Genomic DNA, 21,415 nt, shown 5'->3' on the forward strand with positions numbered 1-21,415 from the left:
CCCAGAGAATTATAATGTTAGAGGGAAACAAGTTCAAGATTTTGGTGTCATTACTGTAATTCCACAAGGTGGCAGCAATATACCAAACTAAGTATAGACATTTTCAGAAGGCCGGGAAAATGAGCCGTTATTGATTTTTATGTCTAATGTTTAGAGAAGTTCAATTCAAAATTGAGTCTTTCCCACGATGCTCTCAGTTTAGGAGGCTTGAAGAAAATATCTTGCAGTGGTGGCAAGTTGGATAGCTGCAAGTAGATTTCTCCACTTTCAGAGTACTGTACAGGCTTCAGCTTAACCAACTTTATTTCAGCATGAAGTTTTTACAAATAGATTAATTACTTTAGGAGTCTCTTGTTATAATATAGCCATCATCCACATATCTTCATTCCAATTGGTGAATACAACTGGTACGATTGGTCTGATCTTTATCTTGTCTTATTTGTTTTAAGTCAACAGTTTATAATACTTTGGTATGCTGAGAGTCTTACTTTCTTTCCTTTTCCCCTAATATTGTACAAGTCCCAAAAGAGAAAAAAATATATAGTCCTTCAGAATGTTAAAAATCTTGCTTTTCCCTCTAAAGCAAAATTAGTGGGAAAAAAAATCTTAAAAGGAGACCAAGAATAAAAAAGAACTGACATTTAATAGAAAAAAAACATACTGGGAAAATGAACCTTCTGAAAACCAAGAGTCTAGCACACACCTACTGATCCTGGATGTATCCCGAATTAGAGGGTTTAGGGCAGTGGTGGGATCCAAAAAATTTAGTAACAGGTTCCCATGGTGGTGGGATTCAAACAGTGGCGTAGCACCAATGGGAATGGGTGGGGCACGATGGGGGTGTGGCAGGGCATTCCGGGGGCGGGGCATTAATACTTTCTCTGTTACTGTAAAAAACTCTTACTGTAAAAAAAAGTTCCTAATTTCCAGCTGGTATCTTTCTGTCCATAATTTAAACTCATTATAGCAAGTCCTATAGTCTACTGCCAACAGAAACAACTGTTACAACTAATTGACTGCCTGTCAAATACTTAATACTTTCAAATACTTAATTTTGTTTCTAGAAATCAAAAGAAGGATACTTTCCTTAAACAAGGAACTTTACCATATTTCTAAAACAAGTTTTTAAAACAGCCCAACAGGGAGAATTATCCTGTTTTCTACCTTCGCTAACCAGCCACATAGGAAACAACAGGACTTTATGATTTTTGGACCTAATGGAATTTCTAACGGAAAAGCAGACCCAATTAGTAACCCCCTCTCGGCACACACAAATAATTAGTAACCCACTCTTGGGAACTGGTGAGAACCTGCTGGATCCCACCTCTGGTTTAGGGGGGAAATGGCACTACTGAAGGGAGACTCAATTTCCTTCCTACTCTGTTCCTTTGGAAATATTAAAATAAAAGAACCTCTTATGAAATATTATCACCTACAAAATGACGAACAAATTACCTTTTATAGCAGTGTTTCAAAATATTGATTTACTGACCTTTTATTCTCTGAAAGAAGATACATAGGCCCCTTACGCACATGCAGAATAATGACTTTTAATCCACTTTCAGATTGTTTGCAAGTGAATTTTGCTATTTCGCAGTTAAATCCAGCTGCAAAGTGCATTGAAACTGGATTGAAAGAGCATTATTCTGCATGTAAAGAAGGGGCCATAGATATGTAAAAATTGTCACAAACTCACCCTGGATCAGTGTCTTCTCGCATGAATGTTGAATGATTGCCTTCATGTAAAAAACTGTGTTTCTCTTAATGCCACCATCCCAAATTACAAAACCCAGCTTATGATGTAACCACTGTCTTGAAGGCTGCATCTTGTAAAGGCTGCATCTGGGCAAGTACAAATGGCAGAGTTTTCCAGTTACTTTAAATCTCCCTCCATGTATGCATTATCTTAGTGTTCATGAAAAGCCTAGATGTGCAAGTTGGATTTGAATCAAAGTCTGCTTTCTTAAACATGAAATAAACTTTATTGCCTCAAATTAAGCGAGAGCACATACATGGAAAATTCCTAGTGAGGACAGATCCAAGGAAGCATAACATAAAAACATGTGTAAATTGCAGTGAAGTCTCAGCAACAATGACTCTGTACAGTTTGCAAGGCAAGAGACTAAGAGAAATGGTTTGCCACTGTTTTCCTCTGCATAATGACCCTGGTGGTCTTCCATATAAGTATTAATCAGGAACACCCTTACATAGTTTCTGATATTTGAGATCAGGCTACCCTGAGTCATCCAAGTCAGGGCTTTAAAAACATTAGTCTAGTTGAGTTACAAGATAGTTACAAAAATACCACCTCCTCCAACTTCCCACTGCCCCTTTGCAGAGGAACATTGGTCCCAGCAGATGGTTACAACATCTAGGCAACATAACTCAGCTAAGAAAAAAAAACTCTTCCCCAAATAGACGAGAAGTCATGTACTCTGTGCTTCTTAGTACAGATCATGGGTTACCACCTTCAAGCAAGTCAGATGGCTATAACAGAACAAAAATCTATTTTCTGTTTTCTCTGACCCTCTGGCACATTTTACTTTCTGATTCTTGTGCAAATGAAATGTTGCCACGGTCATGGGGATTTCCCCAAGCACTTGAAAACATCCTCTATCTCTGAGTTAGTGACAATAATTATATATCACATAACATTATATAATGACAATTTTTGCATATTTTATTTCCCATTCCACTTCTTCCTTTAGAGACCTCCAACATCTGCATTATATAAAAGAAAATGTTTTATTGGGGGAACATTTTAAGTAGATAGAGTCTCCCAGTACTGGTACAATTGAAATCATGTCAGCAATACTGAAAAGTGCAGGGATTGAGCTACAACCACATAAAAACACACTCATTGTAAGGGTAGTTTGAGAGCAACACTGGCAATTTTAGCAGCGGTTCTGTAAACAGCTGCCTTGACCTCTCTGTTTCTCAGACTGTATATAAGAGGGTTGAGCATCGGAGTGAAGACCGTGTAAAATAAGGAGAAGATTCTATGAAGCTCTTTCATTGTTTCAGTTTCAGGAAGCAAATAGACACAAGTCAGAGACCCATAAAAAAGAATGACTACAATAAGATGGGAGGAACAAGTGGAGAAGGCCTTCTGCCTGGAAGCCTTGGTCCTCATTTGGAGGATATTGATGATAATAATCATATATGAGATCAGAGTAAGGAGAAATGGTGGTACAATGTCTATGGAGGCAAAAATGAAATTTACAAGTTCCACTAAGTGAATGTCACTGCAGGAAAGCTTCAACATAGGGGACAGATCACAAAAGAAATGTTCAATTTCATTAGGACCACAAAATGATAGCTTGAATAAAAGGGATGTTATTGTACTGATATTTGACAGGCTAGCTATCCAACAAATGACAAGAAGGCAAAAGCAAATCCTGCCATTCATTAGATATGTGTACCGCAGTGGTCTGCATATGGCTAGATAGCGATCATAGGACATCACGGCCAGAAGGAAACATTCGGTACATCCTAAAGTAGCACAGAAGAAATATTGCATGATACAACCATGAACAGAAACAGCCCTATCCCCTGTCAGAAGACTAAAGAGCAATCTGGGCACCATGGTGGATGTGTAGCAGATCTCCAAGCAGGACAGGTTCCCTAGGAAGAAATACATGGGGGTGTGGAGGTGCAGATCTGCAACAACAAGCACTACGATGATAATATTTCCAGCCACAGTGAGCACGTAGATTGTGAGGAAAGACCAGAAGAGGAGGACTTGCAGGTTTGGGTGGTCACTGAATCCCAGGAGAATGAAATGTGTGATGATCGTACGATCTGTTCTGTTATTGATATACTGTTGGAAATAAAGAATTTTATGAAACAAGGCTTGCATTTATAAAAAAAAACATTATATAGAATGGAGTTTATGTAAACTTATCCCATGGAGACTTGATTTATTTTTGCACAATATTTGAAGCCTGGATTTTGGATGAAGATGGCCTAATGGGTTGTATGGTTCAAATCTCTCCTCAGCCATGATGTTGTATGAGCAATTATGCCCAGTAGCTCTCTCTTGGTCCAACTTACCTTGTAGGCTTATTGTGAGGACTACAATAAGAAATAAAAGATGAGGAAGACTGTTTAAATTGCCCTGAACTTCTTGAAGGAAGTGCAAGGGTCAAAACAAACTGGAGCCTTGGCTCACATAGATTCCTCCAGCAATATTCAGGAAGACTGGGAGTTCAGGCAGGTGGCAAGCAATTATGACCACATTAAGAAGGAGTTTTCCATCCTGACACCAATAGTTCTTTCCACCTTGAAACAAGACTTGAGTTTTAATCAATCACACAGAAAGTCTTCACTTGGCTAGACAATGGGGATATGATACTACCTTGTCATGTAATCTATCATTTCAGTTAACATCCTTATCCACATTACCTCATTTTGGTGTAATAGACCCAGACTTTTGATTCTTGGTGTAGAGAAACCTAGAGCCAAGAAGGGGGAAATGTGTGGACCTATCCCTGTTGGTAGTTTTTCTATAGTCCACAGACTTTCTCCAACCCAGCTACAGAGCTGAAAGTCATAGGTTTGTCACACTGGCAGAGAGTTGAATGGGTTAATTGAATTGAGAGAGGGCCTTTCCCCACTTACCTTAAGCCCCGCGCTACTTGAGGAGAGTAGCGCGGGGTCCCCGGGCACTCCCCACGACAGGGGCGGTGACAGTGCAGCTGCCGCGACTCTGCCGCTGTTGCGCCCCCTCAGCATGCAGCATCCCAGGCGCACTTCTTAATGGTGCCTTTTGATGACCCCATTCTGGGAGTGCCTGGGCGTGCGCCTGGGATGCTGCGCGCTGAAAGCAGCGCGCGGTATAGGGGGGATCAGGGTGAGTGGGGAAAGGCCCAGAGTTGAATGGGTTAATGAGAGTCAGTGTTGGGTAGTGGTTAAGAGCGGGTCGATTCTTTCTGAAAGCTATCAATGGAGTTATAATATACATACTAAAATTTTAAAATTTTTAATTGATCCCATATTTTAGTTAATTGAGAAGCATCATTTGGATTTGTTATGCACCATATTTTAATGCAAAACCTACCAAAGTCTGTTCATAGAGTAATGGAACAAAAACAAGGGCAATTCATCATTCTCCTAACCTTGCTAGAATCCTGCAGGAACATGGATGGTCAATATTGAAAACGAGTCAATTCAGTACTTACAACAAGATATGGATTGGTTAAACAGCTTGGTTAAAAATCTGTCACTACTTCAGCAAGTAGTAATTCCATGAACTGCAATTTAAGCTCCTCATTTTATTGTCCACTGAAATTTCCATTGGTAGAAGTTTCAACCGATTATGCATGCAGACAGTGGAAATGAGTTGTGAGGATGTTTTTTTGGGACTCTTTTGGTTTGGTCAGATCAGTTCAGTACAAATACAAATGTGTAACTCATTTATTTTGTGTGACATCTATGTAGGCAAGCTGTTTTGCCATAAAACCTGACCCCCATGGGTGGTCAATTGTCTAGTCAATCATCTCAGCAGGTATTGGTTGTGGTATCATGCAAAAAAAATGAAAAGAGAGATGTAGTATTCACCTTTTCACATTTAGGAAGAAGAAGAAGAAGAAGAAGAAGAAGAAGAAGAAGAAGAAGAAGAAGAAGAAGAAGAAGAAGAAGAAGAAGAAGAAGAAGAAGAAGAAGAGGAGGAGGAGGAGGAGGAGGAGGAGGAGGAGGAGGAGGAGGAGGAGGAGGAGGAGGAGTTTGGATTTATATCCCCTCTTTCTCTCCTGTAGGAGACTCAAAAGGGCTTACAATCTCCTTCCCCTTCCCTACTCACAACAAACACCCTGTGAGGTGGTGGGGCTGAGAGAGCTCCGAAAAACTGTGACCAGCCCAAAGTCACCCAGCTGGCGTGTGCACAGGCTAATCTGAATTCCCCAGATAAGCCTCCTCACCTTAAGCGGCAGAGCTGGGAATCAAACCCGGTTCCTCTTAGCCTGCTCTTAGCGACTGCTCTTAGACACCACACCACTGCTGCTTAGACACTACGCCACATATTAATTTGTTTTGATTTCCAAAATAAGTAGGGTAACTGTTCGGTGCCAACAGAATAAAACTTGTTGTTTTATTACAGCACAACTAAAAGGTACCATTCTGTCACAGATGTCCATGAGCAAACACAAGATTCTCTATGGAGTGATGGAGAAAATTGAACACATACTGAAAAAAAATAGTTTTACCTCAAAATGAATTTCATTAGGAAAAGAAATATTAGTCATATTCAATCTGCTCCCCATTCCTGGGTATCTCAGGGCACACCCTACTTGTCTTCCTGGCTCCTTCGCCAACTGGAATTCATTTCCTAAACAGCTTCCTCATGTTGGTTCTAGGAATTATTGACTGAATATTTAAATAGTTTTGTTTCCTTTGACTCCCTATTCATTTTCTCAACTGTCATACAAAGCACTCTCATTACCCATTTGGAGGGAGAAAGCATCGTGGTGGTTGAGTTCAATTATTGCTGGAGTCAAGCTTCTCACAGAAGTGAAGACAGAATAAACACTTGTCCTCAGAGGAGTATAGGAAACCCAGAGGACTGTTACTTCTGAGGAAAATTTTCTTCATTAAAGATGTGAGAATTTAAATGAACACTTATCTGTGTCCAAAAGTGAATGAAATTAAAGACTAGTTCTGCCCTTTTAACATAATCTAATCCTGTGAGAAAATGTCAACTTCAGAGAATGAACTGAAGGCAATCTATATGTATTACAAAATAGTGAAGAAGAAAAATGGAAAAAAGATAAGAAAGTGCATTATTCTGCATGTAAAGAAGGGGCCATAGATACTAATAGTTGTCACAAACTCACCCTGGATGAGTGTCTTCTCACATGAATGTTGCATGATTGCCTTCATGTAAAAAATGAATTTCTCTTAATACCACCAGCCCAAATGACAAAACACAGCTTATGATGTAACTAACCAGTATCTTGAAGACACCCTTGTAAGGCTGCATCTGAGCAAGTACAAATGGCAGAGCTTTCCAATTACTTTAACCCTCCCTCTGTGTATGTGTGTTCTTAGGGTTTATGAAAAGCCTAGATGTGCAAGTAAGATTTGAATCACAGTCTGCTTTCTTAAACAGGAAATAAACTTTATTACTGCAAATTAAGCCACAGCACACATATGGAAAATGGCTGTCATTCCTAGTGAGACCAGATCCAAGGAAACATAATATAAAAACATGTGTAAAGTGTGGTGAAGTCTCAGCAACAATGATTCTGTACAGTTTGCAAGGCAAGAAGAGAAATGGTTTGCCATTGCTTTCCTCTGCATAATGACCCCGGTGGTCTCCCATTTAAGAACATAAGAACATAAGAACATAAGAACAAGCCAGCTGGATCAGACCAAAGTCCATCTAGTCCAGCTCTCTGCTACTCGCAGTGGCCCACCAGGTGCCTTTGGGAGCTCACATGTAGGATGTGAACGCAATGGCCTTCTGCGGCTGTTGCTCCTGATCACCCTGGTCTGTTAAGGCATTTGCAATCGCAGATCAAAGAGGATCAAGATTGGTAGCCATAAATCGACTTCTCCTCCATAAATCTGTCCAAGCCCCTTTTAAAGCTATCCAGGTTAGTGGCCATCACCATCTCCTGTGGCAGCATATTCCAAACACCAATCACACGTTGCGTGAAGAAGTGTTTCCTTTTATTAGTCCTAATTCTTCCCCCTAGCATTTTCAATGAATGCCCCCTGGTTCTAGTAAAAATTTCTCTCTGTCAACATTTTCTACCCCATGCATAATTTTGTAGACTTCAATCATATCCCCCCTCAGCCGCCTCCTCTCCAAACTAAAGAGTCCCAACTGCTGCAGCCTCTCCTCATAGGGAAGGTGCTCCAGTCCCTCATTTAAGTATTAATCAGGAACAACCCTACGTAGTTTCTGATATCTGAGATCAGGCTACCCTGAGTCATCCAGGTCAGGGCTTTAAAAACATTAGACTAGTTGAGTTACAAGATAGTTGCTTTAGTGACAAAAATATCCCCTCCCTTCAACTTCCCACTGCCCCTTTGCAGAGGAACATTGGTCCCAGCAGGTGGTTACAACATCTGGGCAACATAACTCAGCTAAGAAACAAAAACTCTTCCCCAAATAGACTAGAAGTCATGTACGTTGTGCTTCTTAGTAGAGATCATGGGTTACCACCATCAAGCAAATCAGATGGCTATAGCAGAACAAAAATCTATCTTCTGTTTTGCTTTCTGATTCTTGTGCAATTAAAACGTTGCCATGGTCAAGGTGGATTTTCCCATGCAATTGAAAACATCCTCTATATCTAAATTCAGAACAAGAATTATATATCACGTAAGATTACACAATGACAATTTGTTCATATTTTATTTCCAATTCCACTTCTTCCAACATCTGCATTATATAAAAGAAAATGTTTTAATGGGAAAACATTTTATGTAGACTCCTCTAAGATTAGCACGATCAAAAGCATGTCAGCAATACTGAAAAGGGCAGCGATTGAGCAACAACCACATAAAACACACTCATTGTTAAGGTAGTTTGAGAGCAACACTGGCAATTTTAGCAGCGGTTCTGTAAACAGCTGCCTTGACCTCTCTGTTTCTCAGACTGTATATAAGAGGGTTGAGCATTGGAGTGAAGACCGTGTAAAATAAGGAGAAGATTCTATGAAGCTCTTTCATTGTTTCAGTTTCAGGAAGCAAATAGACACAAATCAGAGACCCATAAAAAAGAATGACTACAATAAGATGGGAGGAACAAGTGGAGAAGGCCTTCTGCCTGGAAGCCTTGGTCTTCATTTGAAGGATGTTGATGATAATAATCATATATGAGATCAGAGTAAGGAGAAATGGTGGTACAATGTCTATGGAGGCAAAAATGAAATGCACAAGTTCCACTAAGTGAATGTCACTGCAGGAAAGCTTCAACATAGGCGACAGATCACAAAAGAAATGTTCAATTTCATTAGGACCACAAAATGTTAGCTTGAATAAAAGGGATGTTATTGTACTGACATTTGACAGGCTAGCCATCCAAGAGATGACAAGAAGCCAGAAGCAAATCCTGCCATTCATAAGATATGTGTACCGCAGTGGTCTGCATATGGCTAGATAGCGATCATAGGACATCACAGCCAGGAGATAACATTCAGTACATGCTAAAGAACCGCAGAAGAAATATTGCATAATACAACCATGAACAGAAATAGTTCTATCCCCTTTCAGGAGACCAAAGAGCAATCTGGGCACCATGGTGGATGTGTAGCAGATCTCTAAGCAGGACAGGTTCCCTAGGAAGAAATACATGGGGGTGTGGAGGTGCAGATCTGCAACAACAAGCACTACGATGATAATATTTCCAGCCACAGTGAGCACGTAGATTGTGAGGAAAGACCAGAAGAGGAGGACTTGCAGGTTTGGGTGGTCACTGAATCCCAGGAGAATGAAATGTGTGATGATCGTACGATCTGTTCTGTTATTGATTTGCTGTTGGAAATAAAGAATTTTATGAAACAAGGCTTGCATTTATATAAAATATCATATAAAATCGAGTTTATGTGAACTTGTCCCATGGAGACTTGATGTATTCTTGCACAATATTTGAAGCCAGCATTTAGGACCAAGATGACATAATGGGTTGTATGGTTCAAATTTCTCCTCAGTCATGAAGCTATATGCGTAATTGTGCCCCAGTAGCTCTCACTTGATCTAACTTACCTTGTAGGCTTATTGTGAGGACTACACAAAGAAATAAAAGATGAGGTAGACTGTTTAAGTTGCCCTGACCTTCTTGAAGGAAGTGCAAGGGTCAAAACAAACTAGAGTCCTGGCTCACACAGATTCCTCCAGCAATATTCAGGTAGACTGGGAGTTCAGGCAGGTGGCAAACAATTATGACCAGATTAAAAAGGAGTTTTCCATTCAACACCTAATACTTCTTTCCACCTTGAAACAAGACTTGAGTTTTAATCACACAGAAAGCCTTCACTTGGCTAGACAATGGGAATTTGATATTACATGGCCATGCAATCTGTCATTTCAGTCAACATCCTTATCCACATTACCTCATTTTGATGTAATCGACCCAGACTTTTGATTCTCGGTGTAGAGAAATGTACAGTTAAGAAGGGGAAAATGTGTTGACCTATCCCTGATGGTAGTTTATCTACAGTTCACAGACCGTCTCCATCCCAGCCACGGAGCTGAAAGTCATAGGTTTGTCACACTGAGAGAGAGCGGAATGGGTTAATTGAATTGAGAGAATTGAATGGGTTAATGAGAGCCAGCGTGGTGTAGTGGTTAAGAGCAGGTGAATTCTAATCTGGAGAACCAAGTTTGATTCCCACTCCTTCAACTGAGTGGCAGAGGCTTATCTGGTGAATTAGATGTGTTTTCCCACTCCTACATTCCAGCTGGGTGACCTTGTGCTAGTGACAGTTCTTCCAAACTCTCTCAGCCCCACCTACCTCACAAGGTGTCTGTTTTGGGGAGACAAAGGAAAAGGAGCTAGTAAGCCACCTTGAGTCTCTTTACAGGTGAAAAATGTGGAATATAAATCAAATCTCTTCTCCTTCTTCTTCTTAATTTCAGTAAAGAAGTTGCAATATGGAAATGGTTGCCTACTTTCCCAAAGTGTTTTTCCACTCAAAACACACATCCATACACAGGCAAAGAAACAAATAAAACTTGTTTCTGAAAGCCATCTATTGAGTTATAATATAAGCACTAGTATGCCCACAGAGACTTAAAATTTTTAAATTTCAAAATGATCTCAATTTTTTTGTTTATTGAGAATCATCATTTGGATTTATTGTGTACCACATTTTAATGCAAAACTTTCCAAAATCAGCTTATAGACGAATCGAACATAAACAGGGGCAGGTCATCACTCTCCTTACCTTTCTAGAATCCTGCAGGAACATGGATGGCCAATATTGAAAACAAGGCAATTCAGTACTTACTACAAGATATGGATTGGTTAAACAGCTTGGTTAAAAATCTGTTGCTACTTCAGCAAATAGTAATTTCATGAACTGCAATTTAAGATCCTCATTTTATTGGCCACTGAAATTTCCAGTGGTAGACGTTTCAACGGATTATGCATGTAGGCAGTGGAAATGAGTTGTGAGGATGTTTTTTTCAATTAAAAAAATCAGTAAGATCTAGACACTACTCCTCTCCAGAAATTAAGCCTTTCATGGCATGGAGGCAGATAATATCACCTAGTAAATAACATCCTATGAAGCTTCTGTCAAAGGGACAGATCCTGTTTCATTAAGTTAGATCGCCAGTTTCGACCCAGCCCTCTTGGTGATATGGAAATAACTGATCACTCTGGAGCTAAGCAAGACTTTTTGGGACTCTTTTGGGTAGGTCAGATCAGTTCAGTACAAATACAAAAGTGCAACTCATTTATTTTGTGTGGCATCTATGTAGGCAAGCTGTTTTGCCACAAAACCTGACCCCCGTAGGTGGTCAGGTATCTAGTCAAACATCTCAGCAGGACCATCATGTTAAAAAATAATAATGAAAAGAGAGATGTAGTGTTCAAATGTAGAATCTCTCACCTTTTCACTTTTAAAAACAAATATTAATTTGCTTTGATTTTCAAAATATGCAGGGTAACTGTTAGGTGCCAACAGAATAAAACCTGTGTTTCTTTATGGCACAACTAAAAGGTACCATTCTAACACACATGTCCATGGGCAGACACAAGATTCTCTACAGAGTGATGGAGAAATTTGAGCAAGTACTGAAAAAAATCGTTTTACCTCGAAATGAATTTCATTAGGAAGAGAAATATTAGTCATATTCAATTTGCCCCCCAATTCAGGGTCCACCCTACTTGTCTTCCTGGGTCCTTCGCCAACCGGAGCTCATTTCCTAAACAGCTTCCTCATGTTGGTTCTAGGAATTATTGACTGAATATTTAAATAGTTTGATTTCCTCTGACTCCCTATTCATTTTCTCAACTGTCATACAAAGCACTGTTATTATCCATTTGGAGGGAGAAAGCGTTGTGGTGGTTGAGTTTTCAAGGTTCTCACAGAAGTGAAGAAAGAATAAACACTTGTCCTCAGTGGAGCATAGGAAACCCAGAGGACTGTTCCATTTGGAGGCACCTTCATTAAAGAAGTGAGAACCAACACCTTGCTCCAGTCCCAAAGTGCTGCCTGACCTGGTCTGCCTCAATATGGCCCATCCCAGTGAGAAAAGCGCAACTTCCGAGAATTTCAAGGTTCCATATCCTCACTGATCTACTTCCCTTCCCCTCCTCACCACCAACAGCCCGCCCCTGTCACAAATCCTGTGCAGCCTCCCCATCCAAAGGTGGCACCCCTGAAGTTGCCAAGCCCGCATCAGACACCATTTTAGAAGAATTGAGTCCTAATAAAAAATTAGACTGCACTAAAAAATTAAGAGAGTCTGCCATAGCCCTATTTGTAACAAGGGCCCTTTCTGCACGAAGTGGAAAGGGCAGATTCTGCACCTGCAGATTCTGCCACGTGGAGGGATGGGGGCCGTTTGCATGAGAGTGAGAGCCACCCCTGAATGGGAGCCCAGACGCGAGAGAAGCTGCCCCTCACATGGAGCTGTTTCTGCCCTGATTACTCTCCCAGCCGCCACGACCGCCTTCGTCACCCTGCTGGCCTCCTAAGACCCGCCCATGCTGCCCTCCGACCTCCAGGGGTCGGAGGACAGTGGGAGAGGGTCTTAGGAGGCCAGCAGGGCAACGAAGGCGACGAGGTGAGTGGGAGAGGGACGGGGAAAACAGCGTGTTCCCGGCGGTGCCGTTCGCACAGCGCCGCCGGGAATGCGCTGTTGTGCCAAAAACCTCCCTCCAGGAGGGAGGTTTTTGGAGGCTGCCTGACGCCGCCCTGGGGGTGGAGGAGAGGAGCCAGGTCGGCGCTGTTGCATTTTGGCAGCGCCGCCTGTGCGAACGGCTCCCTGGGGACAGCGTTTTTGCCGTCCCCAGGGTGCCGTAAATGGCCCGTGCGGAAAAGGCCAAGGTTTTCTCTGAAGCTTGGACGAGAAAAGCAGTTGAAACTTCCCAGCCCCACTTTTAGAAATACAAACAGCTAAAGAGAAACCATTTCCACGCCACTGGATTTGAAAATACCTGGAGATTTTGAGGGGTAGAGGCTAGGGAGAACAGAGTGTGGGGAAGGGAAAGACCTAAACATGACATAATACAATAGATTCCACCTTTCAAAGCAACCATTTTCTCCAGGGAACTGATATTCACAGTTTGGAGATCAATTGTGATAATAGGAGATATCCAGGTGCTGCCTGGGGGTTGGCAACCCAACCCCCCAAGCTTTTTCTCTGTGGAAAAATTAAGAGAGCTCATTGACTGGCTGATTAGAAATTTCAGGATTTTTTCCCCCAAGTAAAGACACGGTACAAAACATTATGTCCTATGGAATGAGTAAAATGCTTTGAAAGGCAACCTTTCGAAATATTGATTTACGTTCCAGTAACTTCCTGAAATGTGTTGAATTATTCTGTCATCATTACATAAGATGTTCCAGAACAGTAGGTTAATACAATTCCTGTTTAATGTCAGAAAGTATGCATTGCAAATCCTCCCTCACACTTCAATTCTTTACTTGTCTGCAGAATGTAAACTAACTGAGCGTACAGTGGGAAATCTATTGCTTCATGTAGAATGCCATGCTATTGCCAATGCTAAAACGTGGCACAAGGATTAGGCTGTAGCTCCTTGTTTCTCTTGTTAACACAAATAAAACAAAACCAGCCATCATTAAGGAAAGATGTATGCAATGTTGATTATTTTAGTGGCAGTTCGAAAGAAAGCGGCCTTGACTTCTCTGTTCCTCAGACTGTATATAAGAGGGTTAAGCATCGGAGTGAAGACCGTGTAAAATAGGGAGAAGGTTCTATGAAGCCCCTTCAGCATGGTAGTTTCCGGAAGTACATAGACACAAATCAGAGACCCGTAGAAAAGAATCACGACAGTGAGGTGGGAAGAACAAGTGGAGAAGGCTTTCCGCCTGGAAGCCTTGGTCTTCATTCGGAAGATGGTGATGATAATATTCATATACGAGATCACGGTAAGTAGGAAGGGGAGGACAGTGTTTATGGAGGAAAAAATGAAAATTATGAGTTCTGCTATGTCAGTGTTGCTGCACGAAAGCTTTAACACAGGGGCTAAGTCACAGAAGAAATGCTCAATTTCGTTGGGACCGCAAAACATTAAGTGCCACAGCAGCGACGTGACTATACTGACATTGAGCAGCCCAGTCATCCAAGAGATGGTAATAAGCCAAAGGCAGACTCTGCTATTCATGAGAGATGTGTACCTCAGTGGTTTTAATATGGCTAAGTATCGATCGTATGACATCGCAGCTAAGAGATAACACTCCGCAACTGCTAAGGCGACAAAGAAAAGGTATTGTTTCATGCAGCCATGCACTGAAATGGTTCTATCCCCTGTCAGTAGACTGAAGAGCAATCTGGGCAAAATGGTGGACGTGTAGCAGATCTCCAAGCATGACAGGTTCCCTAGGAAGAAATACATGGGGGTGTGGAGATGCACATCATTGACAACCAGCACAACAATGATCAGATTGCCAGACACAGTGAGGATGTAGATTATGAGGAAAGCCAGGAAGAGAAGAACCCGAAGCTCTGGATGATCACTGAATCCCAGAAGAATGAAGATCGTGTTGGCAGTGAGATTTGTTCTGTTCTGTATTAGCTGTAGCAAATAAAATAAAGCTTAGATTTTTTTTAAAAAATGCATGGAATGTGTAGTCTTACAGCAACGGAGACAGCATGTCGTTTCGGCAAGTGAGAGATGCAGGGGACAACTCTGCCGTCCTGTTTCTCCCCAAGCCCTTTTATTGACAGTTTACAAGAGGAAAAACAAACAAGGCAGGCAGGCAGGCAGGCAGGCAGGCAGGCAGGCAGGCAGGCAGGCAGGCAGGCAGGGGAAACACAATACAATGGACAGGGCAAAGAGCACGGGGGTTTGAGCAGAAGATTTGGTATTTGCACGTACACACATTGGAGCCAGAGGGTCTGCAATATCAGCAGTTTTCTCCGAAACCACATTTGGGAAGGAAAGGTCAGTTGCACGTGAGAGACCCTTTTTCCAGACAGTGTATTGCTGTACTCAGGTGCCCCCCCATGGGTGTTGGGGGACCCCTTTCCAAGCAATGTGCTGCCATACCCGGGAGCCTCCCGGGCCCTGTGAGACCCCTTTTCAAGCAGAATGGCTGCCATACTCGGGAGCGTCCCAGGCACTGTGCCCCCAACAGGAATGAAATTTGTACACACAATAGGCAAGAAAAGCACCTGACATATATTTCTGCAGCGAATACAAATACTTTAGCTAGATCCAGCAAAGAATCCAGGTTCAAATTCCTACTTGAGTTGTTCACTGGATGATTTTGAGCAAGGCATTTCCTTCAGATTAACCTAGCCCACAGAGCTATTTTAACAATAAAAAGGGAGTGCATGTGAACCATACAAGCCACCCTGAATTCCTTGGGACAGGATGTGCTAAAAGTGAGATACTTATTTTATGAGCTTGGACTCTTGCACCAAATATAAAATGAAATTGTTAAGTTAAAGGTATAAAGGATGGGGCAGCTGAGACCCTTGAAAAACTCTATAATTCCCGAAGCCTAAAGAAAGCCCAAAATATTCTGAGAGACCCGTCTCATCCAGCACACTCTCTTTTTGAACTGTTACCATCCGGCAGACGATACAGGTCTATCAAACTAGGACAAAGAGGCTTAGAGACAGCTTCTACTCTAGAGTTGTGGCTATGCTAAACTCTGCGGCTTTGTGTTGATGTGTTTGGGGCTGTGTAGGGATGGGTGGAGGAAGGGGAAAGTGAGGATGGGGTATGAGTCTGAAATTGTGTGCATCGAGGAATGCTGCTGTAAATTTCATTGTGCGTGCACAATGACAATAAAATGCTTATGCTTAAAAACCATGTCTGTCTTTTTAGCACAGCTAAAGGTACCATTCAATCACACATATCTATAAACAGACACAAGATTCTCCACAGGGTGATGGAGAAATTTGAGCAAAATGCTTTTACCTCAAAATGAATTTCATCAGAAAGATGAATATTAGCCAGATTCGATCTGCTCCCCATTCCTGGGTGTGGGATCTCAACTCACACTCCACTTTTCGTTCTTGATCCTTTGTCTACTTGAACTCATTTGTTAATAGCTCCCTCTTGTTGGCTCTAGAAATTCTTGGCTGAGTATTTTCCTGTTTTGACTTCTATTTATTTTCTAAACCTTCACATAAAGCAGTGTCATTTACTGTTCTGGGGGAAGAAAACATTGTGGTGGTTGAGTTCAAATACTGTTCTGCTGGAGTCAAGCTTCACATAAAACTGAAGGGAGAATAAACATTTGTCCTCAGGGGAGCATAGGAAACCCAGGCGACTGTTACTTCAGAGAGAAATTGCTTTAATTACAGATGTGAGGACTTAAATGAACACCTAACTGTGTACACATGAAAAAAAATTAAAGGCTAGTTTTGCCCTTTTAAAATAATCTCGTCCCGTGAGAAAATGCCAGCGTCAGAGGATGGACTGAAAGCATCACATCCTCGCCGATCTTCTTCCTCTCCCCAAACACCACCAGGCTCCAGACCCAAATTCCCAGAAATGTCCCTACTCAGATTTGTCAACTCTAGTTGGGAAGACCATCACCACAGGCCATTTTTAGCAGAAACAAGTCCTGATAAGAAATAAAACTGTACTAAATAATTAAACAGTACTAGCGGGCCCGGCCACGCATTGCTTTGGCTTAGTCTGGTGAAGTGGAAAAGAAAGAAAAGGGGAAGCGAACGGTTCAAACATGTGTCGTTGCACAATGTTGCAAGGGAGGGGAGGGGCAAAGGGCCCCTCGCTCCCCTCCCTTTCTCCTGTTCCGTTGCATGCACCCTGCCCCACGTCCCTCTCTAATGTACCCCTTTCTCTGCTAGGGTGGGTGGGCCATGTCCAGGTGGCTGAACCTGTCCCTTTCACTCCCTTCCCTTGCAGGCGGATTACCTAGCTGAAAACACATTGGGAGGCATGAGCTACGTTGTGTTCAAATTTCATTTTTTAAATTTTTTTTATTGTATAGAGTATTTATACATTTGTTACATTTAGTATTTTTCTTTCATCTATACATTTTTTCCATTTTCACCCCCCTCCCCCTTCTCTTTATTGATTTTTTTCATGCAGGCAGCAGGAGGTTCATTCTTCTTATTCTCTTTTTCCATGGCTCTTCGTTAAATCCGGCATCTTCAATCCATTCTTTATACACTGTCCATATCTTCTTAATATCTTCTATTTTTTCTTTCCATAAAATATTTCTTGTCAGTCTTTCAAATATCTCTAACTGTATTTGTTCCCATATATATTCCAACCATCTTGAAACTGTCCATTTTTATTATCTTTCCAGCCCAACGCCAACACTGCGTGTGCTGCTCTAATCATTATTTTATACATTGGTTCCAAACTTCTATTCACTCTAATGTCATCTATTATCCCCACAATTAATAATTCTTTATTTACATCAATTTTTACTTTTACCAGTAGTTCTACATATTTTAAAATATTCTCCCAAAACTTTTTCACTACTTTGCATTCTATCCACATATGTATATAATATGCTCCTTTTTCTCCACAATGCCAACACTTTGGGCTTAATCCTTTAATCATATAGGCTAGCTGTATTGGGGTTCTGTTGTGTTCAAATTTCAGAGCATTTGGTCTAGCAAACTCCCGGACCCTCCCTCATCTTCCCCTTCCTCCGCTAGGGTGGGTGAGCCATGTCCAGATGGCGGGACCCATTCCTTTCACTTCAGATGGCAGACGATTTTCAAGGAAGACATGGTTGTTTCCCTTGTATCAGAGGGTGTTGCTTTGATGGCCAGCAGATGGCGCTGTTGTGGAACAGAACTGTCACAGGTGTGGCAAGTGCACAATAACTGGCACAGTTGTGACATGTACACAACAGGAGGTGTGGAAACAGTATGGAAACCTGGCCACACGTGAATGCGATGTTGTGTGAAAATTTCAAATCAATCGGTCCAGTAGTTTGGGAGGTTACCTGTCAGCAAAAAAACGCACTGATAGATTTTTATATATATAGATGCCATGTCCCTCAAGGGGTAGCCACTTAGTGGATAAATGTTTGTAACGAGGCTTTCTCTGAAGTCAAGGAGAGAAAATAATGCAAGTCTGAAGGTCTATCACAAGGAAAGTTGGAATACATTTTACATTTCTTGAGAAGGCAACTGGAGAGGTAGCTTGAGTTTCAACATAGAGTACAGAAAAACGGGAAATGATTTCCCTCCTTTTGTGCGTATGACTGAAGACCTTCGTAGTGACATATGGTTCTTTTTCCATGTGCAGATGCCTCTGCAGATTTTGAGAGCCAGAAGAGAATTATGACTATATGAGTTATTTCAAATAAGCTCCTATTTATGCTTCAGGGGGTATAGCACTCTCTTCTGACAAGAATTAACAGAGGGACCACATTTCCATTTAGGAAGCTGTAACTATAGGCCACATATGAAAATTTTTGAGTACACAGCAGTGGCACCAGATTTTGTCACTGGAAGGGATATTTCCTCTGTAGAAACATATGAGTTAAACCAAGGGAGCATCCCCTTCTTCTATTAATATGGCTTTTGAATCTCTCCCATGAGTCTCAGGCTCATTCCGCACATGCAGAATAATGCACTTTCAAACTGCTTTCAGTGCTCTTTGAAGCTGTGCGGAATGGCAAAATCCACTTGCAAACAGTTGTGAAAGTGGTTTGAAAACACATTATTTTGCGTGTGCAGAAGGGGCCTCAGTGTAGTTTTTTTGAGTCATCAAAGAGGACACTTCTCTTCTTCACCCACAGAAAAGCTGGCTGGATTCAACCCATTTTCTCTTACCTCTCTTACTAAATGCAGGGGTTGTTTGTAGGAAAGTCATGAGCAGCTTTGCTACAAATTTGATGCCTTAATTTTTTTTTTTTTAAAAAAACACCCCTTAGTGTCCCATATAATGAGAAGGAGGGTGGGACAGAGTGGTGTCTTTAACTGACTCATGCCCTGAGGAGATTTCTCCGTCCAAACAATTAATGGTCAATTATGATTTGACTGAGACACCCTTTTGTTCGTCAATATGCACTGCAGTAGCATAAATGTGGTAATTAAGACTTTGTGTATACACTTGATCCTATACACTTCTATGAATTAAATTAAACATTAAAATGATCTTTAGTTGCTCAACCAGAGCAGTTCACAGACAGGAAGATTAGCATCTGTGTAGGGACACCAAAATAATATTTTCCTTTCTGTCAGAAAATAATAATAAATTGGCACCAAAGGCTTGTAAAGTTCAAAGAAGAATCAAGTTTGTGTTTACAAAAAAATAAATCAGGAAGTTTTTCTGGCAAAGCATAAAATTGAAATTATATACAAGAAGCTGGTTTCTTAGAGGTTTACTAGTTGTTTCAATATTTTTTACAATTGATTCAAGGTTCTAATATATCACTTTCTTAATGCCTTCAAGTTGTTTTCATCACTTCAAGTTCTTTGCAAACTTAGGACCAATCAGTATAGGTGTACTGTTATCTGTATGGTTTGCTAGTTCTAGTATGGTTTCATGCACTAGTTCTAGTATGGTTTTCTAGTTCTAGTATGGTTTTCTAGTTCTAGTATGGTTTCATACATTAAAAAGATCTTAATTCTTACCCTCAGGTAATTGTAACCTACATAGTTCCTCAAGTTCCTTAGACTATATAGTTTTTCTAGTTCCTTAGACTACCTCTCCTCTTGAGTGTCTCTCACATGGTGCTTTTCAGAGAAGGACTTGCAGCTTTCCATGACTGGACCACAACAGGAGGTGAGCTGGGGCATTTCTGTGGGGGTTGGTGGAACTGACTTTAGTTGGCTTTCACCTGGGGTTTGTGGCTAGTTGCTGTGTGGCCCAGGTCCTGGACTTACTCCCTGTGCTACCAGAAGCCTTCTGGAGATGACATGGTGGTGCTGAAGTGGCAGCATCCCTGGCCGCCACGGGCTCTGAATTGGGCTGCCTGAGTATTTTCATGCAGTTGTAAACCTAAGTTGCATTATGGTTCCCTCCTTTCTACATGTATTTTGCTTCCTCTAGTGGTTGTTTCAATATTTCTCCAGCCTCATATAATAAACCAAGACCTACAGTGGTGAAATATCAAGGTGATCCCTGCAGGGAGTAAAACACATGTGGAAAAGTGGAAAAAAAACAATGCAATATGGCTGCACAAGTGAGGAAATAATACATGTGGAAAAGCCCTTGATTTAGACTTCCAAAGCAGTCCACTGATATTAGTTAATAGTTGTTGTGGGTTTTCTGGGCTGTGTGGCCATGGTCCGGTAGATCTTGTTCCTAACGTTTCATCTTTATCTGTGGCTGGCATCTTCAGAGGTGTATCACAGAGAGAAGTCTGTTGCACACTGCGTCTAGTGAGTTAATAGTTTTTGTTTTCAAGAAGCACAGCCAATTCATTCTGGTGGGAGAGAGCATAGAACATTATTCTGCTTTAAAAAATTCACATGTATTGTTGTCTTAGTGATTTTCTATTTTAAAAGATGAACAGTTCAATCCTGAGTGAAGGTACTATAGTCTAAGTCCACTGACTTCAGCATGAAGAAACTGAACAAATGATGCACCCCTATTATGAAACATGCACACTCTAGAACCTTCTAGATTTTTCACATCTTCCTGTCAGCGGACAGACTTGTCAATATGTTTGCTTTTGACACATTCAAATAAATAATGGCATGAGAATATGACAACAGAAGATACTTTCAAAGGATTTCTTTCCATCGCAGGGTATACTTTATACTTTTCAGTTCTGCCCTTAAAAGAATTACACCCTTCTAAATCCATCTAATCTATCAATGAATTGTACTGTTAGAACCAGAATATGGCTGGATTATTTCACTATATGCAAACTAACAAAACATAGTTCATCTTTTAAATTATTCCCGGATACTCATTCTATTTGAAAAATTCTCATCAGTTTTCTGAATTCAATAAATAGTGGGTAGGTTGACTGCTGTAATATATCTTTTATGCAGCAAGTAATTTTTTTTAAATGAAAGGCCTCTGATAAATTTGACATTGTTTTGGAGAATCTCAGGCTCATTCCGCACATGCAGAATAATGCACTTTCAAACTGCTTTCAATGCTCTTTGAAGCTGTACGGAATAGCAAACAGTTGTGAAAGTGGTTTGAAAACGCATTATTCTGCATGTGCAGAAGGGGCCTTAGTTATGGTGGCCTGATGTCCAAAGGATACAAGATTTGTGGTGGGGTACTATTTGTTAGGCTTAAAAAAACCCCTATTATAGTGCTACTTAATGCCAAATAGAATTGTTATCTATTAAGGAAAAACTACTGAAG

The 21,415-nt window shown here is 41.1% G+C and overlaps 3 protein-coding genes across 3 annotated transcripts; all 3 read right to left on the reverse strand.

Annotated features, from left to right (window-relative positions):
- Window positions 1–2,857: 2,857 nt before the first annotated feature.
- Window positions 2,858–3,859, reverse strand: LOC125444030 (olfactory receptor 1020-like). The gene has a single exon (XM_048516469.1). It carries the CDS (start codon window positions 3,857–3,859, stop codon window positions 2,858–2,860), a length of 1,002 nt encoding a protein of 333 aa, XP_048372426.1.
- A 541-nt stretch (window positions 3,860–4,400) lies between these two features.
- On the reverse strand, window positions 4,401–10,916 carry LOC125444031 (olfactory receptor 1020-like). The gene is made up of 4 exons (XM_048516470.1): window positions 10,893–10,916; window positions 8,564–9,480; window positions 6,831–6,852; window positions 4,401–4,454 (listed from the first exon to the last, which is right to left on the reverse strand). Exons 1-4 carry the CDS (start codon window positions 10,914–10,916, stop codon window positions 4,401–4,403), a joined length of 1,017 nt encoding a protein of 338 aa, XP_048372427.1.
- A 2,843-nt stretch (window positions 10,917–13,759) lies between these two features.
- Window positions 13,760–19,887, reverse strand: LOC125444032 (olfactory receptor 5B21-like). The gene is made up of 3 exons (XM_048516471.1): window positions 19,819–19,887; window positions 18,254–18,394; window positions 13,760–14,716 (listed from the first exon to the last, which is right to left on the reverse strand). The coding sequence occupies exons 1-3, from the start codon at window positions 19,885–19,887 to the stop codon at window positions 13,760–13,762; spliced, it is 1,167 nt and encodes a 388-aa protein (XP_048372428.1).
- Window positions 19,888–21,415: the final 1,528 nt, after the last annotated feature.

Source organism: Sphaerodactylus townsendi, linkage group LG15 (assembly GCF_021028975.2).
Source record: "Sphaerodactylus townsendi isolate TG3544 linkage group LG15, MPM_Stown_v2.3, whole genome shotgun sequence".
NCBI lineage: Eukaryota > Metazoa > Chordata > Lepidosauria > Squamata > Sphaerodactylidae > Sphaerodactylus > Sphaerodactylus townsendi.